General features: G+C 35.7%; 6 protein-coding genes across 8 annotated transcripts; 3 read left to right on the forward strand and 3 right to left on the reverse strand.

The window, feature by feature from the left end:
• Positions 1–20: 20 nt before the first annotated feature.
• Positions 21–6,456, forward strand: Acn (Acinus). Of its 3 annotated transcripts, XR_010556464.1 has the most exons (15): positions 71–264; positions 611–981; positions 1,051–1,187; positions 1,260–2,063; positions 2,136–2,486; positions 2,568–2,688; positions 2,760–2,796; positions 2,882–2,994; positions 3,067–3,334; positions 3,652–3,839; positions 3,937–4,185; positions 4,258–4,432; positions 4,517–4,644; positions 4,727–5,133; positions 5,760–6,456. XR_010556464.1 is itself a non-coding variant. In XM_065347267.1 (14 exons), exons 2-14 carry the CDS (start codon positions 619–621, stop codon positions 4,874–4,876), a joined length of 3,084 nt encoding a protein of 1,027 aa, XP_065203339.1. In that variant the 5' UTR covers positions 21–139; positions 611–618; the 3' UTR covers positions 4,877–6,456. The 3 variants fall into 3 exon arrangements, 2 of the variants coding, with proteins under 2 accessions (XP_065203339.1, XP_065203338.1); XM_065347267.1 differs by having other exon boundaries at positions 21–139; positions 4,727–6,456; XM_065347266.1 differs by having other exon boundaries at positions 4,727–6,456.
• Positions 6,457–8,497: 2,041 nt separating this feature from the next.
• On the reverse strand, positions 8,498–11,348 carry LOC135833443 (uncharacterized). Its single transcript, XM_065347271.1, has 5 exons — positions 10,975–11,348; positions 10,689–10,880; positions 10,478–10,618; positions 8,965–10,397; positions 8,498–8,866 (listed from the first exon to the last, which is right to left on the reverse strand). The coding sequence occupies exons 1-5, from the start codon at positions 11,219–11,221 to the stop codon at positions 8,540–8,542; spliced, it is 2,340 nt and encodes a 779-aa protein (XP_065203343.1). The 5' UTR covers positions 11,222–11,348; the 3' UTR covers positions 8,498–8,539.
• Positions 11,349–11,464: 116 nt separating this feature from the next.
• Positions 11,465–14,805, forward strand: l(2)34Fd (lethal (2) 34Fd). Its single transcript, XM_065347272.1, has 14 exons — positions 11,465–11,720; positions 11,803–11,848; positions 11,916–12,130; positions 12,200–12,336; positions 12,408–12,623; positions 12,698–12,920; positions 12,990–13,115; positions 13,187–13,331; positions 13,401–13,561; positions 13,637–13,806; positions 13,881–13,965; positions 14,028–14,296; positions 14,365–14,458; positions 14,535–14,805. Exons 1-14 carry the CDS (start codon positions 11,655–11,657, stop codon positions 14,664–14,666), a joined length of 2,085 nt encoding a protein of 694 aa, XP_065203344.1. The 5' UTR covers positions 11,465–11,654; the 3' UTR covers positions 14,667–14,805.
• Positions 14,806–14,916: 111 nt separating this feature from the next.
• On the reverse strand, positions 14,917–16,195 carry c12.1 (spliceosome-associated protein CWC15). Its single transcript, XM_065347273.1, has 5 exons — positions 15,930–16,195; positions 15,744–15,857; positions 15,508–15,676; positions 15,324–15,428; positions 14,917–15,238 (listed from the first exon to the last, which is right to left on the reverse strand). The coding sequence occupies exons 1-5, from the start codon at positions 16,058–16,060 to the stop codon at positions 15,104–15,106; spliced, it is 654 nt and encodes a 217-aa protein (XP_065203345.1). The 5' UTR covers positions 16,061–16,195; the 3' UTR covers positions 14,917–15,103.
• Positions 16,196–16,330: 135 nt separating this feature from the next.
• Positions 16,331–17,827, forward strand: e(y)2 (enhancer of yellow 2). The gene is made up of 3 exons (XM_065347274.1): positions 16,331–16,546; positions 16,653–16,792; positions 16,918–17,827. Exons 1-3 carry the CDS (start codon positions 16,518–16,520, stop codon positions 17,016–17,018), a joined length of 270 nt encoding a protein of 89 aa, XP_065203346.1. The 5' UTR covers positions 16,331–16,517; the 3' UTR covers positions 17,019–17,827.
• Positions 17,263–17,634, reverse strand: LOC135836087 (small ribosomal subunit protein mS37). The gene has a single exon (XM_065350686.1). The coding sequence runs from the start codon at positions 17,632–17,634 to the stop codon at positions 17,263–17,265; it is 372 nt and encodes a 123-aa protein (XP_065206758.1).
• Positions 17,828–17,997: the final 170 nt, after the last annotated feature.

The following is a 17,997-nucleotide window of genomic DNA, read 5'->3' on the forward strand; positions in this document are numbered from 1 at the left end:
TTTTGACTTTCGTTATTTTTCCGTCACGAACTCGAACAATTTATCAGCCATAATGCAATAAATAAGAAAATAACGCGTGTGGTATTCTTAATAATCACGAATTGTTGAATTTCTTAATTAAAATTTAATTATGACAGCGGTTAGTGAATTTTAACTTTTCTTACTCTTTAATTTTTTCAGTGATTTCCATAAAATATCAAGTATATATCCACAAATTCATGATCAAAAGGACGTACTCGGATCTGGCTCGATTTACTGTATAAAGTAAATATATTGCGTATAAACAACACAGTTATTTATTTTTTAATCAAGTAATAGAACTATCGATATAAGCGGAATAAATTAGTCAAAAAAGGAGGTACTGAAGCAATTCCATAATTTCTTTTTTTGCCAAGTATTCGTATGCTTGCATCTTTTATCATTCTACAGTTGTCTTATTTGAGTTGGAAGTTGAAAGATGCTGTAGATAAACTATTAGAAATTCTGCTACATTAGTTTTATCATTTATGACGGTTTCTGATATTTTTCGATCGTGGATCGTTATTTATTGAGTATATTTTCATTGCTGAAGTTCCTCCCGCCAAATTTTTGACCGGTGTTTATTTTTCAGAATTGAATATGAAAAAGAAGAGCGGTAGTAAATCGAAGGATCGTGACAAAACCAAAAACGACGAGTCTAAAAGTCATAAACATTCTCGCAGAAGACGAAAATCATCGTCTTCCGAATCGGATGTCGAATCAGATGTTAAACCCGAACTTTCCGACGATAGCAAGCCTAAAAGAGGTAGCGGTGCTAAGAAAGAAACAGAAAATAACGTCGCTATGCAACGTATAACGAGGCATTCGAAACGATTAGCTGCGATTAGCGCCGGTTCCGATGAAATCAAAGAAGAACTTAATGAAATCGCGTCGCCAGTTAAAACAGGAAAATCTTCTCCTTTTTCTGGTAGTGAATGTAGAGGCAGTCCGAGCAAAGAAAAGGTAAAACTTGTAATTAGTAAAATTAATTCGTTCGTGATGATCATTTTTAATAAGTAACCGATTGTTTAGAAACGAGACGGTAGTACGCCGGATAAACATAAGACAAAAGATTCTGAAGTTTGGAAAGTTAAAAGCGCAAATGGTGCTGGCACCGGAGAATTGCAAAAGTTGAAAATTTGCCGTCAACGATCACCCGAACCTTCCACGTATGTAAAAATTTTCGATTCGAAGTAGTTCGTGTATATTTCAGCATCATAATTATGAAATCGTATTTACAGAGATATCGTGGACGATGAAAATAGTGTGGAAGCCAGCGACGCCGAAGCTGAACCGGTCGAGACGAATAATGTGTATGAAAACAAAACTTCCAACGAACAAGCGGCCTTCCCCGTAAACGACGAAGACATCGCTAATATCCAGTTGCCCTCGGATGATTTACAAACATCCGCTGCAATAGCTGATATCGAGTTGCCCTCCGACGATGTACAATCATCCGACGCAATAGCTGAAATTCAATTGCCTGCTGATTCGCCTACTAGCGTCGCAGTAGCTGAAATTCAATTACCTGCTGATTCGCCTACTAGCGTCGCAGTAGCTGAAATTCAATTACCTGCTGATTCGCCTACTAGCGTCGCAGTAGCTGATATTCAATTACCTTCTAGCGACGTACAATCTCGTACTGCAATAGCCAATATTCAATTACCCTCTGACGATGTAGAACTTCCCGCTGCTGTATCTAGTATTCAGTTGCCGTCTGATGATATTCAAGCTCCGATGGTAATATCTGATATTCAGTTGCCCGCTGACGATGTTCAAATGCCTTCGGTAGTCGAAGCTATTCCTGTACCGCCGGAAACTACTGCATTGAGCGAGAACACCGTTAGTGAAGAAAGTTCTGCTGATCAAGCAGAATCTAATATTATTCCGGACGAAGACATTAGTCAGATTTCTTTACCCGCCGATGAACCTAAGCAGCCCGTACAGTGCGTTGAAGAAAGCGTTTCGGTTCAACCTGAACAACCGGTTGAACAAGTTAAAGATGCGGAAAGTGAGCAAGAAAGTTCAGTTGATGCAATACAAACGTAAGTGAGCAGTATTCGAACCGAGTATTCATACTAGAATATTCTCATATCTCAACTATTGCCATCTTTCAGCGAGGAACCTGTGACTGAAGTATCTGAAATTCCTGAACCTCAAGAAGCTCCGAAGGTAGAAGAACCCCCACCATCACAACCAGAGGAACCAGTCACTACCGAGGTAAGTCAACCATCTCCGTCACCAGCTGCCGAAGAGGAGACTGTGCCGCCCGAAAGTGTATCGATACCTGAAGAAACGTCACAGAGTTCACCCATCGCACCTGCTCAGACTAGTGTTCCTATACAAGAATCAGAAAAACCGCATAGTTCGCCTAGAGTTTCAGAGCCTGAAGATGGTATGCAAACTGAGCTCGTATTAACGGTCGAAGAACCGTTAGAAGAGGCTAACGAACTAGTCGAACCCGAAACGTAAGTAACTTTTTTTTTTTTTTTTTTGTGATAAAACGTCCCACAATATTTTCTTAATTTATTTTTTTCAATTTTTTTTAGTAAACCTGTCGAGGCTGCTGTTAAAACATCGGCGTCAGAGAAAGACTCTGATAGTAGATTGAATAAATCCATCGAGGAAATGGAGGAAGTGTACGATTACGAGCATGACGACACGAAGGAGGTACGTTGAATACTTAATTAAGTATTCCGAGTGAAATATTATTCATTAATTTATCTCGTTGTGTTACACAGGAAGGAGAATTATCAGCCAACGAATCCATCTCGCCGAGTAATTTTCTTCCAGAATATTATTTATATTTATACGATCGTTTGTAAATTTTTCATGGTTTAATTTTTGAAAATTATTTTCACAGTCCACGAAGTGTTCAACAGGAAGCCACCCGGTGAAAGAACAAGAGCATGGGGATGCTGCAACGTGTTCCATTTTAGTCGTGCAAACTCCTCGGCCAATGAACATACCTTGAAGGTACGATTAAGCTCGCCTTATGTTTTACTTCTAACTATTCTTTATATTTAATTAATTCATTTTATCTCGTAGGAATTGAATATTAAAAAACGAGTCGTAAGTAAAGACGAATTTGATACATCGGATCCGGAAGATTTAATATTTGTTAAAGAAATTCGAGAAGAAAATATAGTTCATGAAATTGAATCGGAGAATAATAATACGTATGTTGATAAAGATGAAGACGACGTTGTTCCATTATCTCCCAAATACGACAGCGATAAAGAAAAAAGCAAGAAACGACTTTCTGATTCTGATCGTCGTAAATCGTATTCTAGAGATCAACTTAATGAAGAGAAAAGTAAGCATTTGAAATGGTTATCTTTACAACTGGGTTTGTGTAGTATCATATTTATTGCCGTTGCTATCGTAACTGATGCGGAATTTTTGAAAATTATCATAGCAATGATAGAATGAATTGGATACGAAGATAACGATAAAAAAAATTTTTTACGTTTTCGTAATTCATTTTTTTTTTTTTTTTTTAATGTCAAAAACATGCTATTTTTTGTATCTGAAAAGCTACGTTTCTAGTATTCATATTTGAATTTTTAGCTAGTAAACTTTGTTTCTGAATTATTAATTTTGTAACTTTCATGTTATTGTGTCATTCCACAGGCAGCGGAAGTAGACGAACTGTTTTAAGAGACAAATCTCAAAGTTCAGATGGCCGATCAGTTCTGTACATAACAAATTTGGTTCGACCTTTCACCGTAACTCAACTACGCGAATTGTTACTTCGGACCGGTAAAATAGTAGAAGATGGTTTTTGGATTGATTCTATTAAATCGAAATGTTACGTTCAGGTAAATATATGCGATTTAATGCAGTATTGACATCCTTCTTGAGAATACCCCGAGTATTTCAATTAAAAATCCATCTGTATTTTTTTTTGTCTCACAGTTTGAAACTGAAGATGAAGCGTTAGAAACGCGTCACGCATTGCACGGTATAAGATGGCCGGTTAATAATCCAAAGGTGTTGAACGTGCAGTTCGCGTCGCAAGATGATCTATTGAACGCTCAAGCTCAGACGCACGAATCCGAAATACCTCGTAAGACGGAACCTTTGATTGTGGAAAATCACGTCGAAAGACGCGGTATTGATTGGAAGAAACATTTTGAACAATATGACGACAGACCTGTTAGAAAGGCAAGTAGTGTCAGCGCTTCGATTCGAGTCCGTAATTCGCATTTAGCTTACGTAGAATTTTACGATTTTTAGGTTAAAGATGTTCGCGAATGGGATATTGGAAAGCCGGCTCATCCGGATGAAATGGTATACGCGGAACCTGAAGACAACAGACGGACCAAAGAGAACTTAGATAAGGACAGGAAGCCTCTTCGTACGACGAGAGACAGGCGTAGACGAAACGAAAACTCCGATGAAGAATCCAGTTGTAAGAAAATTGCGTTGAATTCATCGATTAAATTCGTCTTTTCGATCGTTTAGTAAATTCTTGCGTTTAATTTTGTTTCTGCAGCGAGAAAGCAGAGGAAGACTGCAAACGAGAGCGAACCACCACCCACGGAGGCGAAACTATTGGACGACCTGTTCAGAAGGACGAAAGCGTCACCCAGCATTTACTGGTTACCACTTTCAGAGGAACAGGTAAGCTGGATAATTCATATTTTATTTCTCAATCGCGTCCAATTTTGGCTCCAAATTAATATTTCTTTCATCACGTACTTAGATTGCTGTTAAACAAGAAACCAGAAGGAAAAATCTAGAGGATCTTGATAAACAATTTAAACAGCGAAAAGACGGCGACGGCGGCGGCGATCGAGACAGAAGACGAGATCGCGATCGCGATCGTGATCGTCGTCGTGGCAGTCGTCGCTGAATCTAGATCGCGTAACGAACACTCCTTCTAACAACATAAACGCAAGCTAAACAAAACAACTGAGAGATTATATTACGAGAGTGTGGACCGGCTGACTGACCGACTGAATGATCGATCGATAGATTTTACTCCGTCTACCGCACACAAACCGAATAAGAAAAAAACGTCGCGAACGAAAAATTGGAAGGAACAAACCGTGTTGAACGCTGTGCGTCGTTGAATTTCTACGATACACCAGTGTCCGTCAATATGATATGGTAAGGTATGAGTAGGTTCTCTTGTTCCTATTTCATACTCCATTTTGTTTGTTCTGTCCGGTTTTTTGTGTTTTTTATTTCATTTTTTCTCCCCCACACCTATCTCAGCTCCTCCGAGTCCACTCCTCATTTCGTTACGTGGTTAGTATACATTTTATTCTATCCTCTTTTACATTTCCCATACCGCTTACGTGAGTTTTTTTCTCTTTCGATCTTATATAATTTTTTTTCCAAAAAATCGAAATTTTAACGACGAAATTTTTACTGCAATGTTCGAACGATTACCTGATTTTTTAGAAAGTTTGTGTTTTTTCTCTTTTTTCTTTCTCATTTTTTGTAATTTAGGTACCGATTTTACGGAAGGGTTTTTATTTTTTAAATACGAGGCACTCGAGTATTAAAATAAGACAGAGGCGGTTAATTGTTCGAACTATCCTGGTTTTTCTCTCCATTCCCGTAATGGTTTCGGGAGGTTGCTTTCGAAATCATTCGTCATCTTTATGTCCTGTCCATTTCTCTGTGTACTGTTGTGTTACAGAATTTGCTTCGGGTACGCATGTGTTCAGAGACTATCGGTTCATTTAATCGATGACCGTGTTTTAGATACTACCAAGTTTATTTTTCAGGGATGGGCTTCGCATTTGTTGTGTGAATTTACGAATATTGTTGTACCCACTACACATGTCTGTTGTATATGATTCTGTTTTAAAAATGCGGAACTCGACCTTTTTTTAACGTATATTTTGAGAAGATTAACTGCTGTGATTAATGATGATGACCGTTTTGTATATTCTTGAATATCTGCTCGAAAGATCGCTAGAACTGTATTAATTGTACACGTAAACGTGTGTTGATCGTAAACGTTCGGTTGTAATGTACATATAAATTGCGCCAGTGTTGAGATATCTAGATGGTGCCGATCGACGTGAACCAACGCAACGTGTACTGTACCGATTCCATCGTTTTACGCCTGGTTCAAGTATCGCAATTCGGATCAGAATATTACTGCATTGGACGAACGCAACATTACACCAAGAATATTACCAAGGACGTTCTACGTATTTGGGAATGCGAATTCATTTTCGATGAGGAAAAGCGGGATACTTACTACGATGTTTTGACGTGCTCGATTGATGTTTTCATTTCGAGTTTTGAAGTTTAGTCATATAAGTATGGAAAATATTTGATTTGAGATTTTGTCGTCGTTAAATGAATCCGTTTGAGTATAGATTTGTATAAATAGAATTTTTAAATTGCAATGTTATGTTTTATTCCAAAAAATTTACGTATTTTCACATTTAAATATATAATTTATTACGAAGAGTCGGTTCTGGTTTTTTGTCATGGTTTTGCTGTTTTGGCTTAGTTGTGCAGAATAAATATTTTTTTAAAACTTCGATGCGGTGATTTGATTTTTATTGAGGATGGTAAATATGAACGAACAACGAGAAGAAAAGATTTTGATGGTGTCGAATCAACGAACTGTTTCAGAAGAGTGATGTTAATATTGGGTGTTCATGAAGCGTCAAATTCGTTTTTTGTAGCGTTTGAAACAGTTGTTAACATTTCATCAGTGAAAAGGAAATTAGTCTTGAAATGGTTGGACTATTCTGCAGTAAATTCTTTAAAACTTTTGTTTTTTTTAGGCGTCGGTTCACTTCGATTCAGTAGAAATTTGCGTTAATAAAAGAGCATGTCACTCAGAGCTCAGAACGAAATTTTGAAAAGCTGAAATTGATCGTTCGATTTTTGGCAAATTTTTGAAAATGGCGAAGAAGTTCATTGATGAATTAATTTTTTACAGAAAGAGCGAATATTAAAAAGCAGTTTAATTCTGATGTTGACTTGCTTGCTTCCTCTATCCGAATTGATTGACACCATTTTCGAATCGATCTACATTTCATGGAGCCTCTAGCAAAAATTGACTTTCCTCTCGGAAGCTGAAAGTCGGATCCTGTCGTGTTAAAAATTATTCCGAATCGACTAGGCAGATGAATCGTAAATCCAGGCCGACGGGTTGAAAAGTGTAAGTATTTTTGTACAGGTCAAAATAGGTAAGTAAAGGTACTCATATTTTTTTTAAATTTCAAAACCGTCAATATTTACAAAAAATTGTTCGAAAGTTCTTTCATACCCTAAAATCCATTCCTCGAACCAATTGCCAGCATTTTCGAGCCGCTCTGCAGACTCCAGCAGTGAAAGTTGACTTTTATTCTCCTCATCTCCTGCAACTTCAAATTGTTCCAGAAGATGTTGTAATCAACATGGTCTTTAATTTTTTGTACTCATTTTCGTCCAAGTCAGTTTTTTGCAATTTGGAAAAATGCACTCATTACAGGCAACAAATTATTCAAAAATTCTTCTACCTCCTGAAATTGTTTCCTCGAATCGATTGCCACAATTTTCGAGACCATCTAAACCCTCTATAGCTGAAGTCGAGTGTTTCCAGCAACTTAAATTGCTCCAGAAGGCGTTTTGTAATCATTGTTGGCAGCTGAAAATTCGAGGTTATGGGTCAAAAAGTGTATTTTTTACTATTTAAAAATCTCAAATTTGTGTAAAATAATGCTCGAAAATTCTTTAATCCTCCCCCCCTCACTTCAACTTTTTTACAATTTGAAAACCTCATATTCTTTTTAAAAATCCAAAATCGTAAATTTTTGTGACAAATTAGGTACTTTAAAAAACTTCTTCTGTGCCCAAAAAACGACTCCCCGAACGATTGCTTCCATGTTCGAGTCTATCTGAAACCTCAAGTAAAAGTTGACTTTCCTCCAGCTATATCGGCAGCTAGAAATTCCATTTTATTTATAAGTTTGATATTCCAAATCGATTACAATGAAAACCTAAATTTTAAAAAAATTCCAAATTCGTCAATTTTTGCAACAAATTGCTCGCAAGTCGTAAATTCTTTACCCCTAAAATCAACTTCCCGAATCGATTGCCATAATTTTCGACTTTCGAACCGATCTGGAGCCACCTGTTGAAATCAAATTTTTTCCCAGCAACTTCAAATCGTTCCAGAAGGTATTAAAATCAATTTCGACAGCTGAAAATTATTTTTCCTGGATAGTTTGACATTTCAAAACGATTACAGTCGGTGAATTGTAAATTCAAGATGGCATGGCAGATTAAAAGCTGTTTTTTTTTCAAATTAAGTATTGAAAATTTGAAAGTTTACAAAAAAAAACAACAAAATCGTCAATTATTGCAACAAAGTAGGTAGGTTAGGTACTCAAAATCGATAATAGCGATCAACTTTTCATCGTGTTTTCATCACATTTCTTCAGCTAGAATAACTTATGAGACAAGACGTGTCTTACTAGGTAGTTCTCGCATGACAAAAGAACGAAAACAGTAAAAAAAAAAAAAAATACGAACATTTATTTGATCCTTATAAAAAATTTCAACTTTGGAAAGAATTGTAATCAGAAGTCGTAGTACTAATACATAATTGTACATCAGTATCATCATAGACGGTTGTTTGTATTAAGGTTTCTAAATTAGAATTGAAACTAGGGCTCGATTTTCTTTCAAATGGTAACACAGGAACACATGTTTGGTCTAAAGATATCTCTTCGGTAATGGATTCATCGATGCTGTTCGGACATCTTTCTTCATCCACTAATATATTATACATTTCAACAGCAAGCTCACGTAATCGATTCATGTTTTCAGAATTCTTCACTTTGACTCCGTTTCCATCATTCCAAAGATCACGAATTTGCAATAACTGTATCGAACAAAATATCAAAACAAACGGTTAATTAGTAAGACTAAACTTTAAAAAATACAAAAATCAATCAACCGCGCAAGAAGGTAGGTAGGTACCTGATTCGTGAATAAATCTTCCTCAGAATACACAACCGGTGGTGGTTCGTCTTTAATCTGTTCGTCAGCAGAATCATCTTGATATTCGGTGATATAAACTTCGTACGAGTTGGGAATCTCATGCGAAATACTCGTAGGCAAGGAATCATTTAAATTAAGGAATCGAGCAACGCCGTGAATATGTTTACATAAATTACGAGAAATGAAGTAATCGTTGCAAGTGCACGAATACATGTGCACACATAATTTGCAAACTAAGCATTTCTGTTGGCAAGGACAACTATCGGCGATTTTACGCACAGAATGCTTGACGTTCTTACTCAGACTTTTAACCGACCACTGCTGTTCATCTATCTCCGTTATAGATTTAACGTGACGGGCTCTATCATGACGTACGAGGATATCATTGGCGTAGATATTGGCGTGTCCCTCGTTCAAATTTATCATACGTTTGAATGTTTTATCACGAATGGTCTTCAGTAATATATTTATAACAACGTCTATACGATTCTCTTTGCAAGATTTCCAGTATAAATATTTCAATGCTTTGTGCGAAGCTTCGAGAGCCATACTAGTATTTAGAAAAGCTTCCTCGCGGTAACACGCTGCCCACACTTGAGGACGTTTAGCGTAGGTGGTTGTGAAAAACTCTGCGAATTCGTGAAAACCTTCTTCGTCGAGTTTCCTTAGGAAATTTCTTAACGAATATTCAAACACTTGCTTATTTGGTTCGTCTAATAAGGTTCTTAGGGTAGTGTATATTTCGTGTTTGGTTTCTTTGTTTCCAAGCTTGTCTAAGCTTTTACGCCAAGCTCGGTCTATGTACCATTTGCATACTATTTGGTTCTTCGCTTCGGTCATTACGTTTTTCCACGAGTTGTAATATAAAGGCTCGTCATCGCTCATGAATGCCTTCGCTTCGATCACGCCGACTAGTTTCTTGATTTCTTGGAATAACACAGTAATTGTATTTTCGTCTACTTTGTTACTAATACAGTAACAGGCGGGAAAAGCGACTTCGAATTCGTCTAGAATGAAAACCGACGTTAATTGTAATTTAAGTTTCTCGGAATTAAAAGTCGAGTCTATGCATATTATATCGTGACCGAATTTTCGCAGCATTTCACGTTGCTCGTCGGTTATTATAACAAGCATCATGTCTTCGTTGCACAGAGCGCCAAATGGTTCGTCGATTTTCTTATACATTAGGATTGGATTCGAATCCATTGATTCGCATTTCTCGTATAAGGCATCTATGCCGCTCATATCGTCATCGTTATATTTAACCACCGAATTCAGGTTGTACTTGTTGATGATATTATAAAGCGTTTTTCTAGTTATAAGGTGTTTCTTTTCGAGTATTTCTGAAGATACAGCTTCGTCGCGAATTTCACTCAACAGCTGGTCCAGAGACGTACCATCTTGGAGTTTTTCTGAAAGTTGAAATGAATAATTAGGTAGGTACTATAAGTACATACAACAAAGAAGAAATGATCGAGAACGATTCACTTACTTGCGATCAACGTTTCGACGCTTTTTGGTAATTTCAAGTAACACATTTCGTGAGCATGGCCGGTATGAACGTCACAATAGATAACTTTCATTTTGCCATTTGCATTATTGTAACGCTTTATTTGAGCCGCGCAATAAACACCTAGACAAATGAAAAATATTTCTTTCAATCTAGAGCAACATTTGGTAAATTCTGCCACATTTATGTTTACCAGTTTTGCACGATCCTTGGACACGACGACTTCGCTTTCCCGTACTACGTTTTTCGTTACAAAAACCGCTTCTGTTACATTTATAATAAACTATCTCCGATCCCGGATTAGAACGATTTTCACGAGTTGTAGTACGTATAGTGAAGAATGATCGTGTATTTCTCTCAATTTCTTCTTTCCATCGATTGAATTCTGTACAAAGCGAAACAATGTTAATTATATCCATGTTCGGGTGCAGTGATTATGTGATAATATCATTCAGAGGTAGACAATAATATTGTTTTACCATCGTCGGATTCGAAGAATAGTTCAGCTTCGTGTAAATCGATTTTGTGATCGCTTCTTAGATGATCGTTAATTCGGATGCAATTGTGCGTATAGAAGGAACAGTAGGGACATTTCGAAGATCTTTTGGTGGGTTTTTTCGTAGGCGCATTATTAATATGGATAGCTTCTATGTGACGTTTCAAAGTATACTTTCTTTTGAAATCTCGACCGCAGTGATTACAAGTGAATATTCCGGTTCGACCCATGACAGCAATACAAACATATCAACGTAAAATTGAATACAAAATTTGTCTAAGTTTCATAATTCATAATTTTGTTCGAGGAATAAAAAACGAAACGAAATACCTAAGTGTTGATAAGTTTGTGATAAAAAAGTAAATATTTACTTGAAAAAATTTTCAAGTCCACCGAACGAACTCGAAGAGTTACGAAGTGGCCCGAAAAGGTCACGAGAGCTACCGAAGTCGTACCGAAACCTCCGAGTTATCAAAATCCTTATCGTGCACGTGGTAAATGACGATCGACGGAATTTTAGAATTTTAAATTCGAAATTTTCATTTTGATCATGCAGACGGTCAATTCTTATGTGCATTTTTCTTCTAACTATAGTTGATTTTATTTTACGAAGGTTCTGTTGATCTTTGAATAAAGTATCGGTGCGTAAATTTAGTAAAAATCATGCAAGTATCAGCGCCAAATAATGTCAAAATATATAACCTTAGTTCTGGGAAAAGTCTTCCCGACGTGAGTATCTTTGAATATATTTTCCAATCGAACGAAATTTACTTCCTTATTACCACTACTAACGATATAAATTTTTCTGCAGTGGTTATCAGATCGAAAAAAGAGAGCTTTACTCAAGAAAAGCGCCGGTAAGTAAACTATCAACTTGAATTGAAAGCTGTTCGATGTAAACATACTAACGAAGTTTCAATCTAGATCTGAGAAGAAGAATAGAACTAATTCAAGACTTCGAAATGCCAGCAGTCAGTTCTACGATTAGATTATCTTCAGATGGACGTTATATTTTAGCTACTGGGATATATAAACCTCGTATGCGATGTTACGAAGTTGATAACTTAGCTATGAAATTCGAACGGTGTTTTGACGCCGAAGTTGTAACTTTCGAAATTCTATCAGAAGATTATAGCAAGGTATGATTTTTATATATTTGCGAAAATCGAGTAAGAAATTGTAATCTTTAGTGTGAGTGTTTTTTCTAGGTTGTATTTCTTCAATGCGATAGATACATCGAGTTGCATACGGCCGAAGGAAAATATTATAGATTAAGGATGCCTAAATTTGGACACGATATGAAATACCATGACGCGACTTGTGATTTATATCTTGTCGGAGCGAGGTAACGAAACACTCTTCTAATGTAGCTTTCGGATTTTTCATTTTGTTTAATTTTTTGGCGTTTTTCTGCAGTTCGGAGATCTATAGATTGAATCTGGAAAGAGGACAGTTCCAAACATCTTTAGTATCCCAATGTAGTAACGATATAAATAAAGTCGTAATTAATCCGGTTCACGGTTTAGTTGTCACTGGTGGAAATGAAGGTAAATTAGAAGCATGGGATCCGAGAAGTGGATCCTGCGTAGCATCTTTAGACTGTGCCATGTCTGCGGTATCAGAAACAGACAAGTATGTTCTGAATATTATCCCTTATTGTCGAAAAACCTATCGATATAATTGGTTGAAATTGTTTATTTTTGTAGTGTTAATGAAATACCTGCTGTAACAGCGTTGAATTTCAACGGCTCGTTGACTTATGGAGTAGGATTATCCACCGGCCAGGTTTTACTTTACGATATTCGAGCCAATAAACCATTTATCGTTAAAGATCACATGTACGGATGGCCTATTAAAGATGTCGAATTCATCGGTGATAAAGTTCTGTCTCTTGATTTATCCATAGTTAAAATATGGAACAAGGAAAATGTGAGTGGATTTATAAGCTTTTTTCATCGTATTTCTATTCTGTAATATGTAATGTGAATGTGTTTTCAGGGTAAATTGTTCACATCGATTGACGCTGGCGATAAAACACAGTATAATAATTTATGCGTCGTACCAAACAGTGGTATGTTTTTCATCGCCAATGAGAGTCCGAAAATTCAAACTTATTATATTCCAGTAAGCGTAATTTTTGTTGGAATTGGCGATATTGATCTTCGTAGTATTATACGTCTCGAATGTGTTTTTAGAATCTAGGACCTGCACCCAGGTGGTGTGGTTTTTTGGACGCTTTGACCGAAGAATTGGAAGAAAATTCCAAAGAAATAGCTTACGACGATTACATGTTCGTAACACGAAATCAGTTGGAAGAATTAGGATTAACACATTTAATTGGTAACGACGAACGTTTGAAAAGTATTATTGACATTTTTAGCAAGGTTTAACATTATTTCCTGATTTTAGGTACCGATTTATTAAGAGCTTATATGCACGGTTACTTTATGGACGTAAGATTGTATAGGAAAGCTAAATCAGCTGCTGAACCGTTTAACTTTGAACAATACAAGAAGAAGAAAATCAAGGAAAAATTAGACGAAGAGAAATCTAATCGTGTGAAGATTCAAGTAAGGGAATGTTCCACTAGAAAGAATAAATATTACAGTCGGTTTATCAAGTACATATGTGAATTTTTGTTGCAGAAAACGCTTCCTGCTGTAAATAAATCATTAGCTTTGAAATTAATCGAAGAAGAAAAGAGCGCCAAAAAGAAACGTGCTATTGAAGCTAAAAGCTTACTGAAAGATGAACGATTCTCCGCCTTATTTAAAGATCCTGAGTTCGAAGTAGATCCTACGGCTGAAGAATACAGGTAATTTTCTTGTTTATTAAAAAAATTTAATGGAAACATTTATTGTGATTTTTATTCTTTATTTTATTGATTAGACTGCTGAATCCAGTTTTGAAGAAATTGGACGAAAAACGACAAAATATCCAGAAAATGATCCCTCACATGTTCGACGAATTACAAGTAAGGGTTTTATTTATGAAAAAAATAAATCCAAAATTTGTTCTAAACCATTTCGATTACAGGAAGAGGAAGTTAAAAGCACTAGTAGCAGTAGTTCTGAAGACAGTTCTGATGAAGAAGAACCTGAATCAGAACCAGAACAGCCTAAGAAAGAAGCTCCGAAAAAACCAAACAAGAATTCCACCGATGACAAAGTACAAAAAATAATGGCGAAAAATAAGCCAGCGAAAACTCCTACGTCATCGGTAACCAAATTCTACGAACTGAAAACTGGTCGTGAGTTGGCTTTGTTGGACGGAAACAATGTGGAAAATATTGAAGATGCTACAAAGTAAGGTTTTATTCATTTAGTGCCTCGAATAAGTCTACGAATTTCTAAATTTGTGCTGTTCTGTATAGGAAACCTCTCGGCGAACGTATTCAAGAAGAAGGCGACACTGCTGTAGAAATGACATCCTTTGGAAATAGAACTTATTCGTATACACCATCTGGCGTAAGATTTCGAGTATTTAAAATTCGTGTTAGAATGAAAAATGACGTATGATTATCATGTTTTTCTATGTTTACAGAATAAAGATCATCAAAAACGGATGGTGGAGTTGGAGAAACATAAAAAAGAACGTAAACGATTAGTTAGACCAGGACCTGCCAATTTAAGGAAATCTAAATTCTATTTGGGGCCGAGGAACCGAAAATTTTGATCAATCCGACTTGAAACTTGATGCGCTGTTTTATCGTCTACGTGTTGTTTTCCACTTGATACGATTTTTATTGAAATTATTTTTGTAAAGAAACAACTGTGATATTTATTTTTACAGTAAACTGAATATTTTAATGTTTTGTGGCAGTTTCATTTCTGCGTTCGTTGAGAATGCCTATTTATTAATAATTGAATGTACAAAGACGTATGATTATATTAAAATGAAAACCGACTCATAACAAAGACACATGTTTCTGTTGAAAAAAATTTATATTACAGGAAACGGCAATACACAAGAATCCATTTCATATCATACTTGAACAAAAATACTCAATAATTCTATACTTATGAAACTAACATAGATGAAATGTGATCGAGAATATAAAATCAAAAAAAAGTAATTACAAATGGAAATTCATCTCACTCGAACAGGATTGATTACTTGATATATTTATCCATAAACTTTTTATGGAACTCTGATCTAAGAGAGTCATTGATGAATTCTTTTTTCTTATCTGGGTCATATCGTGCGCAGTTTTTGAACACAACGTCATCATCCCACCTTCTTTTGATCTGGAAAATGTAAAAAAAGAAATGATGAATAGTAATTGAAAAATTAATCAATCTTGAACTAAGAATGAACCAGGCATCGACTCACTTTGAGATCCGACTTTGGAACTTGAGCAGCGTAATTTAATAACGGATTTCCACTCAAAATATTTTCCATACGAATTTTCTCTTCTTCTTGCCTTTTTTCTTTTTCCTAACACAAATATTGCGAAAAATTACCGATTTACCGATCGAATACGGTTATTTCTTAATTAGCACAATCGATTACTTACCTTCCTTTCCAATTCAGCCGCTCGTTCTTTTTTTATTTTAGCTAATTCGGCCAGCAATTGCGCGTTATCAAGATCGTCGTCGGAATCGTCAGAGTCGTCTTCATCGTCGTCATCATCGTCCAATGGATCATCAGCATCGAGATTGGTTTGATCGATTTTCTGCCTTTTACTAAAATGAAACGAAATATTAGACACATGCATGAAAACTCGACAAGAAATTAATCAAATTTACTTACTGAGTTACATCGGGAACTTTTTTCAGTGTTTTTTCTTCTTTACGTTCGCGTTCTTCTAGTTCTTTTCTGAAGTCTCTGGCAGCCAATTCATCGTTGGTACCTTGGCCATGTTCTCTGTGAAATTCAAATATAGTGTTATAGAAAAGTGAAGAATGAATGAAATCAAAGATGAAACTTGCTATTTACCTGTATTTAAGCCTCGTGTGACTGGGTAAATCTCTGCTAGAGTATTGTTTCGATAATGCACCCAAATCTTTCTCACCTCGAGCTTGCCCTCCTCTGGCTGGGTCGAATGTTGGTCTAGCTGCGGTAGTCATTTTTCAACACGATGATTAATGAAAATTCAATTAAACTATTTGGAAAAGTCCGAAAATAGCCCTTATTTTAAACTTTTATCGCAACTTTATCAATTTTTTGGTGACAGAAAAATTTGTTGTGAAATCAGTGAAATGAAAAACACACAGCAAACAGCGCATGCGCGAAAAACAATGTTACCAACAAAACCGATTTTTGTACTGATACGAGGCAGTGTTGTCATATTTTTTTTATTCGTGTAATCATAAAAAAATTTCATGATAACAAAAAATTTTATTGAAAAATTTGGTTATTCTTTTTTCATTGCTTTAAAATTTAGTAATTATATGCTCGATTTTAATTATTCTTGAATATATCGTTGAAAAGAAGCTCTACGTTCTTCGAGATGACCTCAGAATAATAAATTTCATCGTCCAAGTTGTACCAAGAAGAGCTATCGTTGGTGAACAAACATCCAAAATGAACCCAGAAAAAACTGATTACACTCCGTAAGTATCGTATAATTTCAACGAATACTATTTTATTAAGCAAATTGAATGTGTACTGAGCTAGTTTACATGACAAGAAATTCACATCGTTGCAAATGTGTTTCAGGATCAAACAATTACTGTACAGACGCCTCACCGAAAGCGGTTGGTGCGACCAAGTTAGGATGCTCGTTCGTTTAAAATTAAAAGAGAATAGGAATATTTCTGTCAACGAATTGGTAGAAAGCTCTTTGCCAAAGGCTAGAGGTAAACTTCAAGTTCGAATTATGCGAGCTTTCTTTTCTATTACAATGACAATGAGTAATCGTTTGATTGAATGTGAACCAACCATATTGCTCATGCTCACTTCATTTCATTATTTATGATTTTAGGAATAGTTCCAGCTGCAATTAAACGTGAAATGTTGCAGAAATTAAAGGACGAAATTTTACGAGATAGTGGATATTACGACGCTGAAGGAAATCCATCGTAATTTTTGTGCTTTAAACACTTTTCCTCTTTGGCTTCTCCCTTATTGATATTTCATCTTTCCATTCAACCATTTCTCGTATTGTAAATATGTATGTTTTTTAATAATTTTTTCGAATCAATATATTATTATATCCTTTGCTATGTATATTTTCGTTTATGTTGAGAAAGAAACATTATAGTTTAACATAAAAACATTATATTGAGATATTTCTGACAACTTTAGGTACTATTATAACTATATACATTCACTTCGGTTTGGGAAAATCTTTCAATAACGTGTTGACTTGAGGAGCTGATAAATCTTTCAATCCAGGCGTCACTATACCGGAACGTTGGTTCTTTATTTTTTGATCTCTATTGGCGAAATAACTCTCGTTACATTGGCGAAATTTGTTTGTTTCATTGGTGCACATCGTCTGATCGAATTCGTTTTTCTTCAAGCAAGCCATCATGATGAACATTTCTTGAATACAGGCACCGCTACTGAACTTCTGTTTATTACCAGCTACATTGCTTCTTAATTCCATACGCATTTCTGGTCTGAATTTTATATGCTTCTCGTTTGTGGTGTATTTCTGCCATGGGTAACGTCTGTATAGCGTTTCGGTTAACTTCATGATGGTCCAAAGCACAAGACGATGTAACAATGACGACAGAAAATGGAAGGATCACGAATTTACGTTGTTAGCATGTAGAAGATCAGGAGTAGTAACGAATTTGACACAATTTTCTACTAAATTTTCATATTTTTCGCTAGATTTTCCCAAATTTAGCTGTTTTATCATTTTCTGATTTTCTGAATTTTCTGATTAGTGGTGTTGATATATCGATATCTTAAACGATATATCGATATGAGATCCAATATCGACATATCGATATGAAAAATCAATATCGACGATATATCGTATCGTCAAAAATTGAGGAAAAAATGCACGAAAACAGCCAAAAATATGAGTAAAAATTGAAATTAGAAAAAAATT

This window comes from Planococcus citri, chromosome 1 (genome assembly GCF_950023065.1).
Source record: "Planococcus citri chromosome 1, ihPlaCitr1.1, whole genome shotgun sequence".
Taxonomy (NCBI): domain Eukaryota; kingdom Metazoa; phylum Arthropoda; class Insecta; order Hemiptera; family Pseudococcidae; genus Planococcus; species Planococcus citri.

What these genes read in the sequence shown, in the direction of transcription:
- c12.1 (XM_065347273.1), bottom strand. Translation starts at nt 16,060, where the DNA reads ATGACTACCGCAGCTAGACCAACATTCGACCCAGCCAGAGGAGGGCAA. An exon ending in CACACGAGGCTTAAATACAG is followed by an intron (nt 15,858 to 15,929) that starts GTAAATAGCAAG and finishes TGAATTTCACAG; the next exon opens with AGAACATGGCCAAGGTACCA. An exon ending in CGGCTGAATTGGAAAGGAAG is followed by an intron (nt 15,429 to 15,507) that starts GTAAGTAATCGA and finishes TATTTGTGTTAG; the next exon opens with GAAAAAGAAAAAAGGCAAGA.
- Acn (XM_065347267.1), top strand. Translation starts at nt 619, where the DNA reads ATGAAAAAGAAGAGCGGTAGTAAATCGAAGGATCGTGACAAAACCAAA. An exon ending in CAACGAATCCATCTCGCCGA is followed by an intron (nt 2,797 to 2,881) that starts GTAATTTTCTTC and finishes TTATTTTCACAG; the next exon opens with TCCACGAAGTGTTCAACAGG. An exon ending in CTCCGATGAAGAATCCAGTT is followed by an intron (nt 4,433 to 4,516) that starts GTAAGAAAATTG and finishes TTGTTTCTGCAG; the next exon opens with CGAGAAAGCAGAGGAAGACT.
- LOC135833443 (XM_065347271.1), bottom strand. Translation starts at nt 11,221, where the DNA reads ATGGGTCGAACCGGAATATTCACTTGTAATCACTGCGGTCGAGATTTC. An exon ending in ATTCTTCGAATCCGACGATG is followed by an intron (nt 10,881 to 10,974) that starts GTAAAACAATAT and finishes CGCTTTGTACAG; the next exon opens with AATTCAATCGATGGAAAGAA. An exon ending in AAGATTTATTCACGAATCAG is followed by an intron (nt 8,867 to 8,964) that starts GTACCTACCTAC and finishes TGTTCGATACAG; the next exon opens with TTATTGCAAATTCGTGATCT.
- LOC135836087 (XM_065350686.1), bottom strand. Translation starts at nt 17,634, where the DNA reads ATGAAGTTAACCGAAACGCTATACAGACGTTACCCATGGCAGAAATAC.